Here is a 23,828-nt window from a genome sequence, read left to right as displayed (position 1 = left end):
AAGTAGGAAGAGGATGGATTTCTGTGCATTAAAGAGATACCATTGAATTTTCATATCATGACTTTATGCACCATTTTCCTAATCATGTGACCTACTGAATTTACTGTAAACACTCTGTGATTTTTATTTTAAAAAATTCCATAATGAATCTTAGATCTATCGAAGAGAATTTGCCTTTTATGTTATCTAGTCACTTACACAGTAAATACTACCATTTCTTTTAGTTGAATGGAATGGATCCAACTGTTGCTGCAACTGCAGAAAACAAACAAGTAACAGAATCTTCATACTCTCACAGTAAGTACTATAATTGTATAAATGTCTCAAAGCATAGTTGATGTTAAATGTAAATGTCCAAAACTATTTCATGGCTAATCATTTAAACAGAAACAGAATTCAGCATATAAAACACGTAGCATTTAGCATGTATACACCATCAATGCAAAAATGCCTGGCATATCAAAAATGAAAATATGGGGACAATAAAATAAATGGAATAAATACGACATAGATTACTGTAGTGATTGTATGATTTTTTTCATATTCCATTCCATAAAAGCATTTAATTTTTAATTCTTATGTAGTTGTGAAAGAATATGCAGTCTGCTGCCATGGAGTGCCAAATACCTAGGCAGTTTTACTATAGAATATATGTCAAGTTTACTATGGAGTTCGCAGAAGCCTTCACTAAGATTTCTGTTTGTTTGTCTTTATTCAGATAGTATTGCAGATATTCATGGTGGTGTATAATGTATTCAATCTGTCAGACATATCTTTCTGTTCCATAACTTCTGCCCTCATTCATCACTAATGGGTTAAGGTTCCCTCTTACGAAATTCAAAGCAGTCTCATTTTTTTGCTGGAGGCTCCAAGGAAAAGCCTCCCAACTTCAGCTCAGGAGATGAAATTATTTTTCAAGTAGTTTCCTTCTGAGTGCTCCATTTCAGGTACAACTGCGCCTTTCATTGGAGACTTCTGGTGTTAATGCCTGTTGGCTCCACACGAGCATGCCACACATCCTTGTACCCCACACTGAGACTATACTCACACTCATCTACTTTACAAGGTGAACGGTTATCCCACTCCTTGAAGTATGTTGAAGAGGACTCCTCAATTTTCAGATATCGGAACAAGATTCCCCCATTTATTGTAGAACACATCGCTCCCCTTCCTACACTGGAATACTGAAGGAGGGTAGAACTTAAATGACAGCCATATAGCATGAACACAGATTGATGTGTCCACCTATGCCATAAGGTCTTGTTGGGACCTTGGAGTATTCTATTGTCAAAGGTTCACGTCCAAGTCTTTGCACCACAGGAAGAAGCACAGGAAGAGGCCCATTCCCCTCACCCATCTATGCCATCAGAGAGAGACCTGATCCCTCACTATCAAAACCAGCTTAGTAATCAATTGGTCACTACCAACATCATATATTCAAGGAAGGACTATTACCCTAGCAGTGGGGAAAAGTCTTGAGCAGAAGCTTTCAAGGAAACTGAGACAAATTTTCCTCCAGACCAATAAAACCCTAGTGTGACACAAGCAAAAAAAGGAGTCCTATTCTTTTAACTTCATGTAGCAATTTCGTACTACAGTCATGCTATGCTTGAATCATTTGCTCACATTCTGAACTGGTCTTGTTTTGTAATTTCACTTTTATCTATTAGAAGCTGTGTCTACACGTGCACGCTACTTCGAAGTAGTGGCACTAACTTCGAAATAGCGCCCGTCGTGGCTACACGCGTCGGGCGCTATTTTGAAGTTAACTTCGACGTTAGGCGGCGAGACGTCGAAGTCGCTAACCTCATGAGGGGATCGGAATAGCGCCCTACTTCGACGTTCAACGTCGAAGTAGGGACCGTGTAGACGATCCGTGTCCCGCAACGTCGAAATTGCCGGGTCCTCCATGGCGGCCATCAGCTGGGGGGTTGAGAGACGCTCTCTCTCCAGCCCCTGCGGGGCTCTATGGTCACCGTGGGCAGCAGCCCTTAGCCCAGGGCTTCTGGCTGCTGCTGCGGCAGCTGGGGATCCATGCTGCAGGCACAGGGTCTGCAACCAGTTGTCGGCTCTGTGTGTCTTGTGTTGTTTAGTGCAACTGTGTCTGGGAGGGGCCCTTTAAGGGAGCGGCTTGCTGTTGAGTCCGCCCTGTGACCCTGTCTGCAGCTGTGCCTGGCACCCTTATTTCGATGTGTGCTACTTTGGCGTGTAGACGTACCCTCGCAGCGCCTATTTTGATGTGGTGCCGCACAACATCGAAGTTGAACGTCGACGTTGCCAGCCCTGGAGGATGTGTAGACGTTATTCATCGAAATAGCCTATTTTGATGTTGCTACATCGAAATAAGCTATTTCGATGTTGGCTTCACGTGTAGACGTAGCCAGAGACTTTAGTGGTCAATTAATTCTATTTGCCAATTGAAAAGGAATGTAATCACAGACCGACAAATACAATGAGGAACATCTTATCTAAACCTCAAGACTCGGTTGAGCATACTTGTAAAACTAATGTGATATATAAGATCCAGAGCTCAAATTGTTCCAAACATCGTGTTGGACAAACTGGAAGGAAATTAAGTACATGTGTATATATAAACATCAAATGGCTGTAAAATGGCATGACCCCTTATCGTTGATTTCGTTGCACGAAGATAACACCAGCCATAAATTTGACTTCAATAATATGAAGGTGGTAGGACAAGTTGGATCTAGGCAGGGAAGAGAATTTTTGGAAGTGTGGTTTTCTGGAAACGATGCAATTAACCAGCATATTGATTTGGACCTTGTGTTTGAACCTATGAGCTAGAGATATGATAGAAGAGGAAGAACTAATGTGAATGTGATTTTTGGCAATCGGTTCAAATTGGAAGACATGAGTAACCAATTAAAAACTAATAGTTGATTAGGACTATGTAAAAGGACGATATAAAGACTGGTTTTAGAGGATCTCTCACTAGGCACTGATGATGATACTTCGTTTAGTAACTAAATGTTTGTAATTCAAAGTTGTTAAGCTCGGCAAACATTTTGAATATTAAATTATTTCCAAAAGCCCGAATCCTCTTTCGAAAGAGTGTGTGGTATGTCTACACACGCCACACACTGTTTCAAAAACAGGATTGAAGGAACACACCCCACCATCCGAAATAGCTCTTCCAAACATGAAATAAGAACAGCCGTCCCTTTCAAAAGCTTATTTTGAAAGAAGGCATATGTAGACATTCCAGGACCTGCTCTTTCGAAAGAACAGGGTCCACCATGGCGGTGATCAGCTGTTAGGCAGAGACTTGCCATCCAGTGCCTGTGGGGCTCTGTAGTCTGTGCGTGCAGAAGCTCTTAAAGCTGCACACGCCCAGAAACCCCTTTGCAGGAAGCTGTGTGTGCAGGCAGTAGCCATTGCATGTGGTGCCCCTGCACACCTCAGTGAGACCCTCAGCAGCTACTGGAGCAGCATGGCCACCAGCCAGGGACATTAGCAGCCCCAGCCCCCCATCCTCCAAGTGCTCCCAGGGCTCCCAGGAGTCCAGCCAGGTCGGGGAAAAGAGAGTCCCTTCTTGGATGGACCATGAGCTCCAGGACTTATTGGGCCTATGGCAGGAGGAGGTCCTGCATGAGATGGGCGTGAAGCGGTGGAATGTGGCTGCTTTTGCCCAACTGGCCGAGGGCCTGACAACCCATGGCCATCCTGCCCGCACTCCAGACCAGGTACGCAGCAAGGTCAAGGAGTTGCGGCAGGGGTACACCCAGGCTCAGGACTAAATCAGCCGGTCGGGCGCGCCCCCACTTCATGTCCATTTTACTGGGAGCTTCAAAACCTCCTGGGCCCATGGGCCACTGCCTCTCCGCCCTCCATACTCGACACCTCTGTGGAGGAGCCCCAGCCAGAGGAGCCCAATGCGCCGGTACTGTCGGCCAGCCCAACCCCAGCAGGGCCAGAGACAGAGCCTGCAGCAGTGGCAGAGTGTTCCAGCAATGAGGGGAAACTTCATGATCAATCTCCCCTCCTGCACCTCCAGCCATGCCTCGAACAGCTGGGCATCCCCAACCTCGGCAGTGGACCATCAGGTATGTACCTAACAGGACACACCCTCAACCACAGGGTGGAGGCCGCATGCCCACCGGAGGTCCCCCCATACCCTCAGTGGACACTGGCTGGCCTTGGGATGGCGGCACAGCTGCTAGTGACCCTCAGCACCCACTCCCATGGACAACACCATGGCCCTCTCCCAAGGGAGGGGATGGCCAGGGCCAGACAGCACAAGGGAGCTGCCCCAGGGGGACAGGGACAGGGACTCCCACTGCCACCATGGGTGTCCAGGGCCACCCCGCTGTCAGACAGCAGATGGGGACCCCCCACCCACTGGGAGACAGTGGGCATGGGCCACAGTGCAGGGGTCAGTACTCACAACCTGTCCCTCTGTTCTCTCCTATCTCCACAGCTGTGCCGTGAGACGGCTGGGAGAGCCTTGCACCCTCCATATTGCCTGACAGCCCCTTGGAGGTGAGGGACAAGCACCATGCACTGCCACCAGCTGAACCAAGGTGACCCTACTCCCATAGGGGTCACAGGCAGGCAGCAGAGGACCACCACCTCCATCCGCTGGCAAGTGGAGGTGGCGGAGCAGCACCTCCATCTCAAGGAGGGTGAGGCCACCTGGTGCCAGGCAGCCTGGACCGAACTGGTGGGCACCCTGCGGGATGTGGTGGGCACCTTCCGGGAGCTCCTGGCCCAGATGCCCCCTCCCGCCATCTCCCCTGCAGCTCCTCCTTCTGTCCTTCCTTCAACCCCTCCTTCTGGGGCCCCACCCACCAGCCCCCTGGAGAGGCACCTGCTGTGGCCAATTGCCCATCTGGGGTGGACCCCCAGCCCTGCCTCCCTGTCTTCCCCTCACCCATCCTGCCCCATCGGGGACCCCAGACTGGGGGCAGTGTGGGTCCCAGGGCTGGCATGGATTCAGGCCCTCCACCCCTGCCCCTCAGTAAGGGCCCCTATTCAGGCCACCCATGTCTCCCTCCCACCTGTATATAGTTCGCCTCCTCCCATCTGTACATAGGTGTATGGTAACATTTGGCATAGTTTGAGAGAATTTATTCATTGTGTTGAACAATAACAGTTTATTTCAACCATATCCCAGTGTGCAGTGTGCCCATTGGGGAGGGGTGGTATATGGGAGATCAGGGGTGGTGGGTGGGCGTAGCGCTGCATGCGGGAGGTGGTGATGGAGGGTGCACGGGGTGGAGGCTAATGCGTGGTGAACCTGCTAGGGGTGGCCGGAGCGAAGTATTGGCACAGGGCCTCCCGGATGCAGATCCCATCCTGGTGGGCCTGGCGGCTGGGGGTGGCCCATGCCAGTCTCGGCCACCCACCCCTGTACAAAGCCCCCCCCCCCCTTGCTGTCCACAATATTATGGAGCGTGCAGCAGGTGCTCACAACCTGGGGGACATTGAGGATGCCCACCTCCAGGTGTGCTAGGAGGCAGAGCCATCAGCCCTTGAGACGTCCAAAGGTGCACTCAACCACATTGCGGGTGTGGTCGAGCTGGGTGTTGAACCACTCCTGGCTGAGGGTGGGGTGGCCTGTAGAGGACCGCATGAGCCAGGGCTGGAGCGGTTATGCTGTGTTGGCCACCAGACAGGGGGGCACTATGGTGTCCCCCAGTGGGATCTCCCTCTGGGGGATGTAGGCCCCTGCCTCCAGCCAGTGGCACAGGCTTGAATTGTGGAACACATGTGCGTCGTGGGCACAGCCAGGCCAGCCCACATAGATGTCCTGGAACCAAACCCAGCTGTCCACCCTGGCCTGCAGGACCACGGAGTGGTAGCCTTTCCTGTTTATATATTGTCCTCCACTGTGCTCCGGGGCCCGGATGTGTATATGAGTCCCGTTGAGGGCCCCGAAGTAATTTGGAAACCCAGGTACAGTGAAGCCATCAATGGCCGCATCCAAGTCCGCAATGCGGACTACCCTCTGGAGGACCATCGCATTGAGGGTGTGCACCACCTGCACCGGGGGAGACATGCGCACCTGTGAGGGCGTAAGGGGTGTGCCAGGCCCCATCTTGGGCCCCCAGTCCTGGGCTCCCTGGCCTCCTGGTGGGTGTGTGGCCTGGCCCTCCTCACCTCCATCACAACAACCCTGATCATGGCCTTGTCCACACCAAATTGATGTCCCATGAAGTGGTAGCTGTCTGGAGTGGCCAGCTTCCAGACAGCGATCATGACCCTCTTCTCCACTGGGAGGGCACACCACATCCAGGTGTCCTCATGCCTCAGCGCAGGGCACAGCCACTGGCAGAGCTCCAGAAGGGTCTGCTGCTACATCCAGACGTTGCAGAGCCACCAGTCATCATCCCACTCCCCGATGGCTAGGCAGTGCTCCCGGGGGTAGGGGGTGTGGCGCTGAAGGAGCCAAGGGTCTGGGGCATACTCAGCTGTTCCTGGGGGGGCATCGCCCAGCAGGAACTGCTGGGAAGCCACCATTGCTGTGGCCAACAAGGTGATCAGTCCACTGGCGGTGGCAAGCAAGGTCTCCAGCTGCTGCTGGTTCATGCTCTGTCCTGCGGGCACTGTGTCTGCAGGGCTGGTAACAGCTCTGCAGGCCTTGTGCTGTTCAGGATGGGGGTGTTGGGGAGGCGCCCTTTAAAGGGGAAGCTGGCTGTGACCCTAGAAGGGCTCGTCTGCCATGATGCCCCAGCTATGGCATTTTGTGGCCCCTTCTTTCGAAAGAAGGCATGGGCACGAGTAGACGTTCTCTTTCGAAGAGCTTGCTGGCCCCTTTCAAAAGGGCGGATGGCTTTTTCAATGGCACAGATCAATGGCACCGGCCCTGGCCTCTGTGTGGACGCTCCCTTTCGAAAAGGCATCTTTCGGCTACTCTCTTTTGAATGGCGCCCTTTCAAAAGAGTGCTGTAGTGTAGACATCGATGTAGATGTAGCCTTAGTGAGCAACTGTGAAGCTAACAAGAAAGTCTTCTCTGGCTTCCCTTTAGAGGTTGTCTTCTGACTGAGGTATGAGTGTTTGTATACCTTGTAAAACCAAGGGGAAACTGAGCTTGAAGTATTGCTACAGTAATGTAGTGTTGTCCTAGGCAAAAGAGAATCTGCTGTCTTTCAAGGCAGCTCACACAGGCTGTGTCTACACCAAGAGAAATCTTCGAAATAGCCAGGCTAATGGCCATTTTGAAGAATACTAATCAGATGGTGGAATGCATATTCACTTCAAAATTCCATCTTTTTGCTCCCATGTGGCTCATCCAGACAGGGGTCCTTTTCAAAAGGACCCCGCCAACTTCGAAATCCCCTTATCAGATATCTACTGATAGGAATAAGGGATTTCGAAGTTGGCGGGGTCCTTTCAAAAAGGACCCCCATCTGGGCGAGCCACGCAGCAGTGAAAAGTGGCAATTTTGAAGTGATGTGGCTGGCAGCATACTAATGAGGCGCTGAATATGCATTTCAGTGCCTCATTAGTTTTCTCCAAAATGGCCATTAGCATGGCTATTTCGACGGTTTTTCTTAGTGTAGACGTAGCCACAGAGAATGCTAAATAGTGGAAAAGGGGATGGGGAATTGAAGTATTTTACAGGCCCAGAAAGCATTTTGGACTTGCTAGATATGCAGTGAACCCCTTTGCACATTCAAAATAAACCAGGCTTCTTGAAGTAGACATTCCTTCATCTGGACCTGGAATACCTCAGTTAACAAACTGGTCATCAGAATAGAAAGGTAGTTCAGTACGGATTCTCCATTAGCCTCTGACACATTTTGGCATTCATTCTGAACTCATCCAGGAAAAGTCATTCATATTCTCATAAAATTTACACTCTCTGATGAGAAAGGAAGCAGAAAGCTTTTCTGCCTCTTTTTTCATACTACGCCTACCAAAATAGGGCCCTGACCTCTAGATGTTGTAAAACATATTTTATAATCTCAAAGTTCTGGAGAGCCCCACCTACCTTAATGTTTCTTCCAAATGGTTGACTAATGTTCCAAAAAACAACACCACAGAAATATGGGTAGCATTACTGGTGCACAGTAGTTGTAACATCTAAGTCTCCAAACATCTGATTATACAAGCCTCTATTTTTTTTCTAGATGTCATCACTGCTGAAAGACAGGTTTTAAAATTAGCTCCCCTACCTATACAAGGATTGCACAAGTGTGTCCATAAAGGAACAATGATTCAGATAATTCCAGAAATCTTTTTGTTCGAGAAAAATTACCCTTTTCTCAATTCCTGAGAAATATTTCTTGCATCAATTTGTTCTAAGTCATAGCATTTCTTTAGAAAGGAAGGACATATGTGTGGATATTTCTGGCATTCTAAAGATAAAGTAAGCATGTGGAGCACAAATACGAGTTGTAATCCGTTCATCTCATTCTATCAAAAGCACCGTATCATTAGTCACAAGCAAGATGTTAAAATCCTGCAGCAGTTCTTATCTGAGAAGCTCTTCACAGGCATCCAGGAGCATATGGAAAAGACATTTATGAGCCTCAGGGAATTTTTTTACCTCAGGGTAACTTCACTTGAATGAGCTATCCTCAAATGGAATGTGGAGAAGAGAAAGCACTTTAATGTTAATGCAATGTAAAATAGGCAAGTTCATCACCATTTCCCCTGAGATAAAACTAAAGTGGCTTCCGTTCACTCTGGCTGCATCTACACTACATTCCTCTTTTAAAAAGAGAAATGCAAATGAGGGAAATTGAAAATGCAAATGAAGTAATGATTTACAAATCTCATGCTTATTTGCATAACTTCTTCCGATCGTGTTTTTGGAAGAGATTTTTCAAAAAAAATTTAAAAAGCAGTGTTGATGGGATTCTTTTGAAAAAAAATAGTTTTTGAAGGAATCCTTCCTATTTTGTTTCAGGAAGAAGGGTTCTTTTGAAAATGTTTTTTTTTTTTTTTGAAAGATACCCTATCTACACTGCTTTTTTTTCCTAATAAAATCTCTTCCAAAAATGCAATCGGAAGAGATTATGCAAATGAAGGGTGAGATTTGTAAATCAATGCTTCATTTACATTTTTAATTTCCCTCATTTGCATTCCTCTTTTGAAAGAGAAATGTAGAGTAAACACAGCCTATGATTTTTACTGTGGAATACCTTATGTGTATTAGTTATCCACAGGTGAAATATATATCTTTTTAGGCAGAGAAGTAAGGTTTGTATTGCCATTCCTCTGCAAAAAGCATCCTCCTAATTAAAACTGTGTTTATCCCCTAAGACTACCACTTCTCTGAATCACTGTTTTCTATTTCCCAGTAGTAATGAATGAGAAGAGAAGTGGTACAACAGAATGAGAAATTTCTAACTCGATAATTTTCTTCATATTAGCAGCTTCTCTTTTCATTCAACTCGTATTGGTAGTCTGGTAAGTGAACAGAATACAAATTGAACTTTTACTCCAGAGGCACACTTAGACATACAATTGTCTGAAAGCTGGATAATGCATTATATCAAGTTGTTATTAAAAATCAATCACTGGATCAAAAACACACAGCTTTAGGAGAGCTCTTTTAGTGTTCTGAGCTGTAAGGTAGAGTTTAGTCTAGGAGCCTCCACTGGGCTGCTTCCAAATTCTATAGCTGGGATGTCTTAACATCTTTTTGCCCCATCCATCATTAATGAGTTAACAGAAAATGCTCAGGTAAGTAGTTTCTCAATTTTTTCTCTCGGGGAAGAAAGAATATAGTGAGAGAGGATGGAAAACGAAATCCTCAGGGCCCACATATGTACACAAAATAATTATTAAGTAAGTAATGATTAAAAAGAAAAAAATGGTTTTCTCAGTTCCTCCACCGTTAAAGCCCTGTCTGTATAACTTTTCTTTCACATAAATATTTAAATATTTCCCATTCTATCAAAGTTCTCTCAACAAGCCATCTTAATTCTTGGATTTTCTAAAGAGCTGACTGACAAGCAATGCTGTAAATATTTTAAATATGTCTTTGAAATAATCTAATATGGCATAAATATTCATGACAGTTTTCAGAACTATTGGTATAGTTTGGGCATTTGGTATTTATGCCACTCCTTAGGGCAGTATCAGCCTTCAAGTTATTTGCTGAGCTATTCTACTGGTAAAACCTTCTAATTACACATGCATACAACTAAGCTTTCTAAAATGATTACTTCTCTTTGAGAAGGCTCATGTTGCTCTAGGTCCTAGCCTCATGCTAGTGGTTTCTTGTCCTGATTAGTGATTGTTGTAGTCTGTATCCCTATGTTCACCCTTTTTACAAAACCATAATGAAGTTTGTAAAAAGTATGCCTGTGAGGTATTATAGAATCATAGAATACTAGGACTGGAAGGGACCTCGAGAGGCCATCGAGTCCTGCCCCAATGGTGGACCAAGTACTGTCTAAACCATCCCTGATAGACATCTATCTAACCTATACTTAAATATCTCCAGCGATGGAGATTCCACAACCTCTCTTGGCAATTTATTCCACTGTTTGACCACCCTGACAGTTAGGAACTTTTTCCTAATGTCCAACCTAAACCTCCCTTGCTGCAGTTTAAGTCCATTGCCTCTTGTTCCATGCTTTCCCTCCTCCTCATGACACCCTTTTAGATACATGAAAACCGCTATCATGTCTCCCCTCAATCTTCTCTTTTCCAAACTAAACAAGCCCAATTCTTTCAGCCTTTCGTCATAGGTCACGTTCTCTAGCCCTTTAATGATTCTTGTTGCTCTTTTCTGGACCCTCTCTAATTTCTCCACATCTTTCTTGAACTGCAGTGCCCAGAACTGGACACAGTACTCCAGCTGAGGCCTAACCAGCGCAGAGTAGAGTGGAAGAATGACTTCTCGTGTCTTGTTCACAACGCACCTGTTAATGCATCCCACATTCATGTTTGCTTTTTTTGCAACAGCATCACACTGTTGACTCATATTTAGCTTGTGGTCCACTATAACCCCTAGATCCCTTTCTGCTGTAGTCGTTCCTAGACAGTCTCTCCCCATTCTGTATGTGTGAAACTGATTGTTCCTTCCCAAGTGGAGCACTTTGCATTTGTTCTTATTACACTTCATCCTGGGGAAATGCATTACGTATTGATCATTATTGTCCTGGTAAAATATATAGGACAACATTACATGTAACGTTATAAAAATGTACTGTATGACATGGCTGAGGCATGTTTCAAAAGAAAAGCAGGCAGAAATCACTTTTTTAGAGACAAAAGGCAAGCTGATGCCTCAATCAGGTGTCAGGAAAATCAGACAGACTCTGATCTGGTTATGTAGCCATTCTTTGGCAGGACAAAGGATTTGAGTGAGAAATTTACAGATGACAATTCCCATCTCTCCAGACTTTGTCTCCTGATCCTCAGATAGAGATGATGCTCAAAGAAGAGGAAGAGAATAAAAAATGAGGAATAGAGGCCTCAGATCATCTCTCCTCTCATCTTTTCTCACAGAATCAACAATTCCTTAAAGGACAATAAAATTACCACTGAACTGGGGGAGGGTTCCTGGCTGAAATTATTCCAGCCAATAAGATTGCTATCTGGTGAGAGAAGTGTTCACTTTGAATTCAGTTTTGTGTTATATTTTCCTTTTTTGTAACCATTTCTGAATTTTATGTCTCATTACTTGTAATTACTTAAAATCTAACTGTAGTTAATCAGTTTGTTTTATTGTTTTATCTAAACAATGTGCGTGTTTGGATGGAAGTGTTTGGGGAGCTCCATTTGATTCAACGTTGTGCATATCATTTTCTATTATTAAATTATGGACTTTACATAAACCACTGTCTAGAAGGGTGCTGGGCAATATAAGACCCTCTGCAATCTGGGACTTGGATTTTTCTGGTATTGCTGTGAAATGTAATTCTAGACTGGCTGGCTCTAGCCCTCAGACTGTATAGCTGGAAGTGATTTATATGTTGAAAGCTGATTGTGGGCAGACCAGTGAAGTAGTATAAAAGGTACCTCAGTTTGGAGAACTGAGGGGACACAGTTGTCCTTCAGTGCAGATTGTACCCTGGGGAATTTCAAAGGGGTGCAGTAGGGTCTTTGTGCCTTCTTCCTGAGCTTTATGCGTGTAACAAGGTCGGACACTGTCTAGTAGTCTATGTTTATTCTGTATTGTCCTTCACCATATTGAACCTGCTTAAACTTTGAAATGTGAGCGCTTTGGAGGAGAGACATACTAAATCCATTATAGAGCAATGTTTACTGTATAACTAACAAAACACAATACTACTATTGGAAGGAAACAGTCATTAATTAAACATGTTAAAAGTTTGCAAGTTTGGTATCCAACAATCTTCTTTTACTGACTTAGGTGGTATGAGGCAAAGCTGAGATATTTCTCAGACGCTCAGATAGCTACTGGGTAGTTACCTTCCATTCTGTTAACTGTTGCATTTCTAGGGAGGTTGTGGAAGCTCCATCTCTGGAGATATTTAAGAACAGGTTAGATAAATGTCTACCAGGGATGGTCTAGACAGTACTTGGTCCTGCTGTGAGAGCAGGGGGCTGGACTTGATGACCTCTCAAGGTCCTTTCCAGTCCTATTCTATGTTTCTATGATACACCATGTAGTAAAACAAGAATTTATGACCTCTAATTTTTTCTTATGAAATAGAAAATCTGAAACAAGAGGTTTTTACATGTGTGACATGAGACTATAAAATGGTTTATTTGTAGGTAAAACTGTTACTGATTGGCAGTGGATAATCTTGGATGGACCTGTAGACACAGTTTGGATAGAAAACTTAAATACTGCACTAGATGATTCCAGAACTCTGTGTCTTGCGAACAGTGAAAGAATCTATTTGCCATCAGGAATTAGAATGATATTTGAAACAGACAGTCTTTCTCAGGCCAGTCCTGCTACTGTCAGTCGATGTGCAATGGTTTTTGTGGTAAGTTTGTAAGAAAAATTTACGAAATTTTTTCTTATAAGAATATTTTATATGATTTGTTTGACTTCTTCTGCAGAAATGTCAATATAATAACAAACTGAGCAAATGTATTTAGTACATTGGTAGACCACCAGATTTGTATCATCCTGCCAGGGATTTTAGAGGGAACAGTATACATGCACTGAAGGCTATATATTTGTAGTGTATTATCATCAGTAATAGACTCAATATTTGTGGCTACAATTTATGGTCATGAACTTTGCAATCAGAATTAGACTGTGACTTTAGGTGCAGCCATGAGAAAAGGGTGGTACATAGATTGTACCCAACTAGAAGTTGCACCAGGAATCACTGTGATTCAGAAATAAAGCTCTGAATTGCAAATTGCTCCCGATTTGCTTTTTGTTTTCCAGTGAGAGAGCAATTGTGTTGCTGCTGTGTATGAGCAGTATGTCTCTGCACTGGGCACCATCAGTGTCAGTTTAGCACAATAGACAGTAGTAGTGTGATTGGAGCTAGGTCTCTGCTTGGTCCCTGTACCTTCTGACCACTTTGAGGGAGTAAGTAGCTATGCAATTAGTAGTAGTAGTTAGGTGTTGGATTCCCTGTTTATGTCCCATATTTTATGTTGAAACTAGTGGCAAAAATAAGCCTCCACTTTATAGTTTGTATAGATCTTCCTCAAGATCTCATACAACCCATTTGATTTAATCAACAGGACTCAACTAATCTGGGATGTGAACCTTATGTGAAGACATGGCTATCAAAAGTTTCCAGAATAATTACATCATGTGGTTTGAAATGTCTGGAAAGTTTGTTTGAAAAAAGTATGAAAAAAGGACTACGTTTTTTAGATAAGCATAAGAAAATGCAGCTATTTCCCATGCAGCAGATGGCAATTGTAATGAATCTCTGCAGAATCCTTGGTGCTCTTATTGATATGATGAGCAAAACTGGAGGTTTCTTTCAAAGTGAGTAAATTCATTTTAAAATTAATTTAAAATTATTTCTCTTCCCATAGTAGTTTGATTTTGTGATGTTCAGCAGATAATTACTCGTGATTACTTTGTATTCACATTTGTGTTGGCAAGAATAGGCAAAACTAGAATGGCTCAGCCAGATCCCTATATAGAGTTGAAAAAATACTTTTCATTGTTTGTGTTACTGTCTTAAATTGATGGAAAAATAACAACTTTATTTAACCATACCATTTATATTGCTTTTGCATCTTATGTCTCCACACTGAGTCATGAAGAAAAATCCCATAGGTTTAAGCTTTTTGGTCCTCTAATGTGTCATGAGAATGGCTCTTGATATAATAAAAGAGGTCATCCTCAGACACTGGACTAGAGTCAAGACTTGCCTTTCCATATTTGGCCACATGTCCTCACAACATGCAATACAACAGCACTAGCAGACACCCCAATACAGGAGCACAACAACTGGTGTTTGGATGGTTATGAGATTTAGAGCACTAAAGTTCAAGGGTGGTTCAATCCATGCTCAACAAAAGCAGGAAAAATTTTACCAGGAGATGCTGTTCAGCCAAGTAGAAGTATTCTCTTGGTCAAAACACCAATTATCTCTAGAGTACAGTGAGATCTTCGGTTTGTCTTTCAGTTGCCTATGATTCCTATAGTATGTTGGGTATTGCAGTCCCTAGGAAATGCAGACCATAATAATAGAATTTAAGGTCAGAAGAGACCATCAGATTTTCAGTCTATCTTCCACAGACCACCATATATCACGGAGACACCCCTCTATTAAATCCAAACCCTTCAGTTTCTGAAGGACTGAAATGCTTTGGTCTAAATAAACTGTTGTGTATCACAGTCCAAGAACACAAAAAAACAGGTGTCCTCAATGTCCAAGGTGCCTGTGATGGCACGGAAATGATTAGATGAAATATGCCTAGATAATCTCTGCAGACAAATCGTGCCATGTGCTGTAGAGGAAGGTAGAAGAAACACAAGGCCCTTTACAGTTGGACTGGGGAGGAAATTCCTTCACAGTCCCAAACCTGGTGATCAGTATTCTCTTAAACATTTGATGAGGACACACCAGAAAAATATTTAGAAAGAGAATTAACTGTACTGTTTCAGAACCCTACTCTTAGGCTGTGTCTACACTACCACCGTCCTTCGAAGGAAGGATGGTAATTAAGGTGTTGGGAGTTTACTAATGAAGTGTTGCTGTGCATAGGCAGCACTTCATTAAGCAAATCCCCACCCCCACCCCCGCAGCATCTCCAAAGCTTTAAACTTCAAAGTACCGGTACACATCTAGCCGCGGCGCACCCTCCGGTACTTTGAAGTGCTGGGGCAACTTCTAAGTCCCCTTACTCCTCAGAGTAAGTACCGGCAGGTGCACCGCGGCTAGATGCATGCTGGTACTTCAACGTTTAAAACTTCAGAGTTGCCATGGGGGGGAATTTGCTTAATGAAGTGCTGCCTATGCACGGCAGCACTTCATTAGTAAACTTATAGTACCCTAATTACCATCCTTCCTTCGAAGGAAAGTGGTAGTGTAGACAAGCCCCTAATGATCCAGAGCCTGTCTTCTGCTTTGGCCAATCTCTGATGACATGGAAGAAAGGGACAGAATATATCTGGCCAATTGTGCATTATAAGGTTGCGGGGAGAATTCCTGCAGATGATTGAATGAAGCCCTGAAGCATAAGATTTGATTATCACTATTATCTTAATGAGAACTGCAAGTATTTTGTGCATGTTAAGGGCAGTGCAGGCAACCCTGTTCTCCCCATAGCCTCTGAAAGAAAGGAATGACTATGTTGACTCATAGCCTTTCAGGTCCAGGTCCAGAATGGACTCTATGACCATACATCCTGAGCCGCTGCTCATACAGGGATATAGAATTTCTCCCAGATACTGAAATAAAGCGCAATTTTTAAAGCATAACTTTAAATAGGTCTATTCTCATTTAAAATGCACCAAGTGATAATGAATTGTCTCTCGCCTCCCATGTCAAATCTATGTGGAGCTGTCGCAGAGCCATACGTTGATACATGTAGAGAATTCTCAGTGTCCTCCCTGTACTACCATTGCAATTCTGGTGAACTGAAGGACATTTTTGGTTCACGCTCTTAAGCGCGTCTTACTCAAAAAAAACACGTCTGCTGTGATTCAAGTTATTTGTCTTCAGTCCTTGTAAATCCAAAGGAACTCCTATCAATACGAGAAAAAATAATTACAATTTTGCATCCAATTGTATGGTAAAGAAATATCTGGTAGTATTTAATGCTATTCTAGTTAAGTAATGCCATTAACATTATAATGGATAAAGTTCATCTACCACCTCTCATTTCCCAATGGCCTGACTGCACAATACATTGGCAATATTCAGAATAATTCATGCTTGACATTCTGGATTCTGACTTAAAAGCTCAGCCATCACCCAATGTCTTAACAACACTTTCCTACAGAGAACAATCAGTTCCACAGGTGAAGTTCTTATCTACCATGATCCATCTCTTCTGATTTTCCATCTTATCAGCCCTTTTCACAAGGGGTAGCATATTCTATAGGAGTTACTAGTAACCTAGTAGAGCATTCAGACTGATAGGTATAGAGAAAGAACACAAATATGAACGAATTCATATGTATAGAATGTTGTTTGTGTTTTATGTATACATCAGGTAGGTAGTACAATTCTGTTCTTGCATTGGGAGGAGCAAAAAGGACCTTTCACTGGAGTAAATTGGGATCAAGTAATAAAAAGTCTTTGGTAAAACATAGTTCCAGTGTTAATCCAACATTTTCAAAGTAGTTGCCTTTTGACAGTCCATAAAGTGTGTAATGCAAATGAGAAGTTTCAATGTTGATTGTTTAGCAAATTTAGATTAGTGTTACTGTAATTTGTTTAATCTTTGAATTTTTTTCATACATATGTCAAATGCTGTCTTCTGACTTTTTTTTTTAGGAGTTGAAAGTCAGGACTCTGTTGCATGTACTTCAAAAGTACACCAGTCCCTGCACCTCAGCTCGCAAAAGACGGATGAAGCCAAAGCACTGATTGTAAATGGATCACTAGAAAAGAAAAGGTTAGCTACTGGCTTTAGATTTGTTAACAATGAACTATTATTCTTTCAGGAAAAGAGAAACCCCTTGAAAATCAATGTATTGTTTCAAATTGGATAATTAGGAGCTGACAAATAATATTAGCCTTCCTTGCATCTTAAAGAATAGGCGACCACAAGGTTTCATGTTGGCTCTAACTTTAGTGTCTTCACGTCAAATCTTTTCCAAACCACAACCTCATAGTTTGCATATGATAGTGATATCAGCGTGTGCAAACTGAGATGATGAATTAAATTAACTAGATAATTGTTGATAGATTTCTTTAGTTTGAGAATTTAGAGAACTATCTGAACTTTGTGCGTGAGCCCCAATAAGGTTGATCTCTGGTGCATTCCTCCAGAATAATTATGTAGTTCACATCATCCCATCATGTTCTTTGTTCTTCAATATATTCATGATCACCAACCATACTACTGTGTCTTACAGTTATATCAGACCACATCCTCACACTGAAATAGTACCTCACAGTGCATTAGTAATAGTCGAGTATCTTTATAGATGGTTTCTTAACATAGCATGCCTTATGGAGGCTTTTTGAAAACCCTGGCAGCAGTAGTTCAGAATTATTTACCACCTGATATTCTAAAGCTGTATAATATATTGCACACCACTTGATTATTAATAATCATGCATGTTTTTAGAAAATGTGTCTCTTCTAGTCCTTATGACTATAAACTTGCTTTGTGCATGTTAACAACTTATAGCTTGTAAATTAATTACTGGCAATGAAACACTTGAATTGTCTGTTACAATATTACTGAACTTATTTACTTTCCATTCATTCATTCAGGAAAAATCATAAATGGTTTTTGGAAAAGTATCCTGACAAACTGCCATCATTGTTAGAGAAGCTCTATGTCTTTGCATTTACTTGGGCAGTTGGAGGAGTTTTAAGACGAGAGACAGATTATGAGGAAGAATCACTGATTGGCATTAATACCACAGATGAGTCTCTTGTATCTGTAACACGTGGTTTCAGTAACTTTGTTCGTGATATATTTGAAGGAGAACCCCCTAATGGTAAGTTTTGATATATGTAATATACTATATAGCATTCATTAATTTTATAGTGTTTCTATTATAATTAGTTTGAAGACTTTTAGTTTGTAAAATCAAATCTTATAAATAAAAATGTTCATGTTTGGACTTAAAGCTATATATTATTTAAGGTTTTATACACTTCTTACACTGTGTAGTACTTGTGGCAGACCCAGGCCACTGGACTGCAATAGTCTGGTGAAAGACAAATAAATTGACAATTGGAGGAATAGTTTTCTGTTCCCTGGGTAACCAGAAGAGGGCTGAGGCAGAGTAATCAGGAGGGTACTGGACCAGGACTTTACCCTAACTTCCCACACTACCACAGAGACACTCCCTGAGAGGGAGGACTGGAACTAATGAGGGTTCTCACACCAAGACCATTGACGGGCCTATGGTGAAGTTGGCTGTCACCCTTGCCTTCCCAAAGGGAGGGTAATTACACTGAGGATCATTGCAAGCCTTGAAGTCCCCCCATCCTAACTACATAGTAGTCCCAGATTTTCTCCCCAAAAGAATTTTTAATCATCATATTCAAAGTTACAGTCAATAATACTATGATTAAGAGAGATGAAGTTGTCAGAGTAGAATAGCCATGATTTCCACTTCGACTGATTTGAAAAAAAAAATCTGTTTGTAAAGCAGCAGAAAATACATGTAATTCCAGAGCTGCTAATCAGTATAAAATTAGAAGTTTCATTCATTTACAGTATGTCTACACTGCAAAGAAGTACTTTTGGCAAGGCACATCTTCCCTGCAATTAGAGCCCCCCATGGCTGGCTTTGTACTAGATGGCTTGGGCTTGGGCTTGGATTTGGGCTAAGGAGCTGTTTAATGGCAATTTAGATATTTGGGCTCAGGCTATAGCCCAAGCTCTAGGATCCTCCCTCCTCACGGAGGCCTATCACATAGGCTGTAGCCTGAACCTCGAAGTGTATACCACAACTAAATAGTCCCTTATTCTGATCCCTTTTAGCATAAATCTTACATCATGAGCTAGTTAGGGGGTTTTAATTGCAGTATAAACATTCTGTGATGGGGTGCTATCACAGAAGACATGTTGGGATTGTTTCCTGGTATGTTCATCATGTCACTTACATCTGCCTTCTTGCTCTCTAGTGTTCCCCATAACCCAGTCCTACTGGGCCAGATCCTGTGATCTCCCACAAACAAGGCACAGAATTGGGGTTACTGACCCCCTGCAAAGCAATGTGCAGACACTGATCCACTTCAGATCTGGGAAGATGCAGTTGTAGGGCACAACACCCAGGAAACCTACCCCTAAAGGGATCAAAACCCCAAATTAATTCATTTTGTGCAATATGTTCCATGGGGAGGGCTCGTCAGGTAAGCCCTCTTTTTCAATGAAAAGGAGATATGCAGAGTGGTGCCTCCCCCCAGATGATAATTACTTACACTGGGTTTGATCATAAACAAAAGAGTTTTATTAAACATAAAGAGTAGAATTTAAGTGATTGTAAGTGAAGCATACAGATCAAAGTAAGATATTAAATTGAATTGCAAAGAAAATGCATAGCTACTTCTGACTTCACAAGGAAATGTAATACATGTAGATTCTTACCCTAAACAGCTGTTTTCATGTTAGGTAAATTTTCCAAACCAGAGCTGTTCTTTTTCTCTGATTTGGATCAGCAATATTTCTTTTTTTTTTCCCCTTTGGGTATGTCAGGCAGATTCCAAGACAGGTGAAAGACAAAAACTGGTAGTTTTCAATTGTTAAATATACTTTTCCATACAGCAGTAACCCTCTGTTCTATACCCCACCTTCCATGGAAAAACATTGGATCAAAATGACTTTCATTACCAGATGGTATAGTCATAGTCTTTTTAGTACCAACCACCTTCTAGACTTACAGGACAAATATTTACAAATCATTAAATTGCTCACTCAGTCATTAGAATTCTGGAGGAAGGAGTATTGGCCCCCATTAGCACATTTAAAACTATAAACAGACTTAAATTTCATATTTCTAACTTCACATAGAAAAATGATACATGCACCAAAATAGAATATATACATGCAAACAGATTGTAACATTAAAATTCATAGGTGACATAATGAATTTTGTTCAAAGTATCTCTGAGTTATACATATATGTAGTCATAAACCAAGTTTCATAAAGCATGGTAGAGACTGTCACACATTCCATCAGAGTCTGAGTACTATCACTTTGGTTTGCAGGGCTTGCACTATAGGACTAAAAATAGCAGTGTAGATGTTCCTATTCAGGACAAGCCCAAGCTCTGAGACCCACTTCCCTTGCCAGTAACAGAGAGGGAGCCGTCCTAGTCTATATACTATCAAAACAAAAACCAGTCAAGTAGCACTTTAAAGACTAGCAAAATAATTTGTTAGGTGAGCTTTCGTGGGACAGACCCACTTCTTCAGACCATAACCATACCAGAAGAGACTCAATATTTAAGGCACAGAGAACCAAAAACAGTAATCAAGGAAGACAAATCAGAAAAAAATGATCAAGGTGAGCAAATCAGAGAGTGGAGGGGTGGGAGAGGAAGGGCAAGAATTAGATTAAGCCAAGTATGCAGACAAGCCCCTATAGTGACTCAGAAAATTCCCATCCCAGTTCAAACCATGTGCCAACAATGCCCAGATGCTTTGTATGTTGGAGAGACTTCCAGCTCCCTTAGACAAAGGGTTAATGGGCACAAAACAGACATCAAAACACTCCAGATCCACAAACCAGTTAGTCAACATGTTAATGGAATGGGCCATTCTGTTAATGACCTATGAGTATGTGCGTTACTGAAAAAAATTTTTCGCATCGCTATTCAAAGGGAAGCAGCTGAGCTGTCTTTTATATTCAAATTCGGCACATTAACATGTGGTTTGAACCGGAATGGGAATTTTCTGAGTCACTATAGGGGCTCGTCTGAATACTTGGCTTAATCTAATTCTTGACCTTCCCCCCGCTCAACCCTCCACTCTGATTTGCTCACCTTGATCATTTTTTTCTGATTTGTCCTCCTCGATTAGTGTTTTTGGTTCTCTGTGCCTTAAATATTGAGTCTGTTCTGGTCTGGCTATGGTCTGAAGAAGTGGGTCTGTCCCACAAAAGCTCACCAAATAAATTATTTTGCTAGTCTTTAAAGTGCTACTTGACTGCTTTTTGTTTTCCCTTGCCAGGTTTCAGAGCGCAGGCTCCAGCCTGAGCCAGCATGTTTACATTGCTGGTTTAGTCCCCTGGTGTGAGCCAAAGACAGTTGATAAGGCTCTGAGACTTGCTGACATGGTTTTTGTCCCCATGTGGCATACCCTTAGAGATAATTAAAGTGTATTTTTTGATCTTGGAATGCACAGAAAAAAGGAAAGATATTTGAAGTATTTTTTAAAAACTAGAAATATATGTATGCATATTTCATTTATTTGAGAAATAAGGTATATTTACTACTAAGAAAATATCTGTTCAGTTGTTTAGCTTTACATCACAACACTTAGAGGCAACTGAAAAATAGGAAATCTCTAATTTCTCTGTTTGACATCAAATTCTAATGTGCACCAGCTGAGGATTTGTTCCTCTGGTTCAGTATCTGTTTCCAACTTTAAAGGCATCCAGTTCCCACCTGGAGACAGGGTTATCTTTGAGTATTTTGTGGACTTACAAACAGGTGACTTTGTGCCATGGACAGACTTAGTTCCTACCACTCAGTTTCTAATTCAGCAAGGTAAGATTCTTTATAAAACTCCTTAGTACTATATGTCAGCTTTATTATTTCTGAGAAAAAAAATATATACATATATATAATATTTAAATATTAGGCTTACAAAAATGAAAGATTTGCACTTCAGTAGATTGGAGTCCTCAGTTTATCCTCAGAATACAACATTTCCAATGATGGTGTAAACTGCTCCCTGTGCATTCATCAAGCATATCTCAAATTTGTTTGGAAACATCACCGACATAGGTGGGAGGATAACCCTCATAATTGGAGACTATAAAATCCATCCTTAAGAATAGCGGAAAAGACTTCATGAGAAAATGCTGTATAGGAAAATGGAAGAGATTGTCCATACAGCATCAACATCCTGGAATATCTCCAGACCATTATAGAAATGCCTATTATTTTGGATTATCTCCTCTCTCTGACAACATTGGAGCTGTCTCTCAGTTTCTTGAAAAAGCATATATGTATTTCCTGTCATGGATTTCATAGTTCTACAGGTAAAAATATTTTATTTATTTTTATGGTGTCTATAGATGTGCTTGGCAACTGAGAAAAATATAGTAAGTAATGGTCTTCCTCGCTGATCTGTGTATGCTGAGCTCATCACTGTGGTGTCTCAGATCAGAGTATCTGATTTTGCTTCTACTTCCATTTGTATGGAACTTGTAGACTTGCTTCCCCAACACTGTGATGTAATTACCAGTACTGATATTGTTTTGGATCAGACACACTGACATCCATAGCAAGGGATTTCTGTCAAAGGCTAATTCATAGCAAGACACCAATTGGTTAGTCAAGAAGAGGGTTAAAAAAAAAAGAGGCAAATTCACTTCTCGCTTACATGTGTCCTTAAACAGCAGGGCCAACTATATTTCCCAGAGGAAGAGAGAAAGGTAGCATAGTAGGCTTTGAGCTCAACTGCTGCTTTTTCTCCCATCTATTTTGTGAAGTGCAGTCCATGCTCATCTCTTTCTCCTTGTTAACCCCAAAATAACCGTCAGCTATTTAGCAGCTCGGCTTCTTCCCTCAGAGGAGTCACAACTGAGAACTTCTTAGGAGTAGCAGCAATGGACCCCTGCAGATTGCTAGAGCCCAATATAAATTAATTCAGTAGCAAGAAGAGAGCAGCATTAACTGAATTATATTGAAAAGCAGAAATGGAAAGAATGTGTTGGTTCCTCTTCAAGTAGTGTCTCCCAGTGGGTGCTCCACTCTGGATGATGGTGCATCCTCATGCTGGCAACCAGCGACTTTAAGAAGTGTCTTCCTGTGCCATGCACATAACGTGTCACCCGCTTGTGCTGTTGGTGTCTCTTAGGCCCCTCAGTTTTTTCTCCACCATCCTTGGCAGCAGATGGAGCTCCTCTTGCCCTGTTTTGAAAGAAAAACAACAAAAAATCTGTTAATTTCCCTTGGTTACCTCATACTTCTGAATTTTAAGACACCTTCCCCCCCGACCCTGATCAAAAAAATGTCTCCATTGTCATCCTTGATGCAGATCTCCACTGGCACCATCATCTCTCTGCTCCTTCTGTTCAATTGGTGCACTCACACAAATCACCTGTCTTGCCAAATTTCCCAAGCACAACCAGCACTGAGCCACACAGCCACTTCTCTCAATACTCAAGCTTGACATACAGAACTCAGTCTTGACATACTGCCTCTATTAATTATACCCATCCACTACCATCTACACAGTGGTATACACATGCATACCTGCCACCTCCTTACCCTGGAGAATGACAATCATGGGAGTCACACTGTCACAGAAAGAGTCACCATATTGCTCATTCCACAACATCAAGAGAACCACACCACTCTCTCCAACCTACATCATCTACAACAAACCTGAACTTCCCCATCCAAATGCAGATGGAGGATTCTTTATCAGAAGGTGAAAACAGGTTCCCCACACATAATTCTTCCTCTTCACCACATGCTGCAATTATCTCCACCACCTTGCCCTCAACGTATGACTTCAGAACTTTCCAAGATCTTTTTAAAAGGGGTCATTGGGACAGAAGAAAAATTTACAGGAGATACAAGAAAAACAGTATCACCTCTTATGGGCTACATCTACACCAGAATAGTGTCTTTCAAAGTAG

The 23,828-nt window shown here is 42.4% G+C and overlaps 1 protein-coding gene across 1 annotated transcript in view; it reads left to right on the top strand.

The window, feature by feature from the left end:
- The window catches only part of DNAH14 (dynein axonemal heavy chain 14), a gene marked incomplete at its 5' end in the record, with an annotated part of 447,359 nt that overhangs the window by 221,799 nt on the left and 201,732 nt on the right, over positions 1–23,828 (top strand). The window contains 6 exons of the mRNA XM_074988409.1: positions 225–297; positions 12,665–12,882; positions 13,601–13,853; positions 16,822–16,942; positions 17,770–17,999; positions 21,607–21,723. Of these exons, the coding sequence (XP_074844510.1) occupies positions 225–297; positions 12,665–12,882; positions 13,601–13,853; positions 16,822–16,942; positions 17,770–17,999; positions 21,607–21,723 (1,012 nt within the window). The remainder of the gene's footprint in view (positions 1–224; positions 298–12,664; positions 12,883–13,600; positions 13,854–16,821; positions 16,943–17,769; positions 18,000–21,606; positions 21,724–23,828) is intronic.

The sequence above is a fragment of the Carettochelys insculpta genome, chromosome 3, assembly GCF_033958435.1.
Source record: "Carettochelys insculpta isolate YL-2023 chromosome 3, ASM3395843v1, whole genome shotgun sequence".
In the NCBI taxonomy this organism is placed as follows: Eukaryota; Metazoa; Chordata; order Testudines; family Carettochelyidae; genus Carettochelys; species Carettochelys insculpta.
The sequence above is the reverse complement of the archived record's forward strand: the minus strand, read 5'-3'. Positions and strand labels throughout refer to the sequence as shown.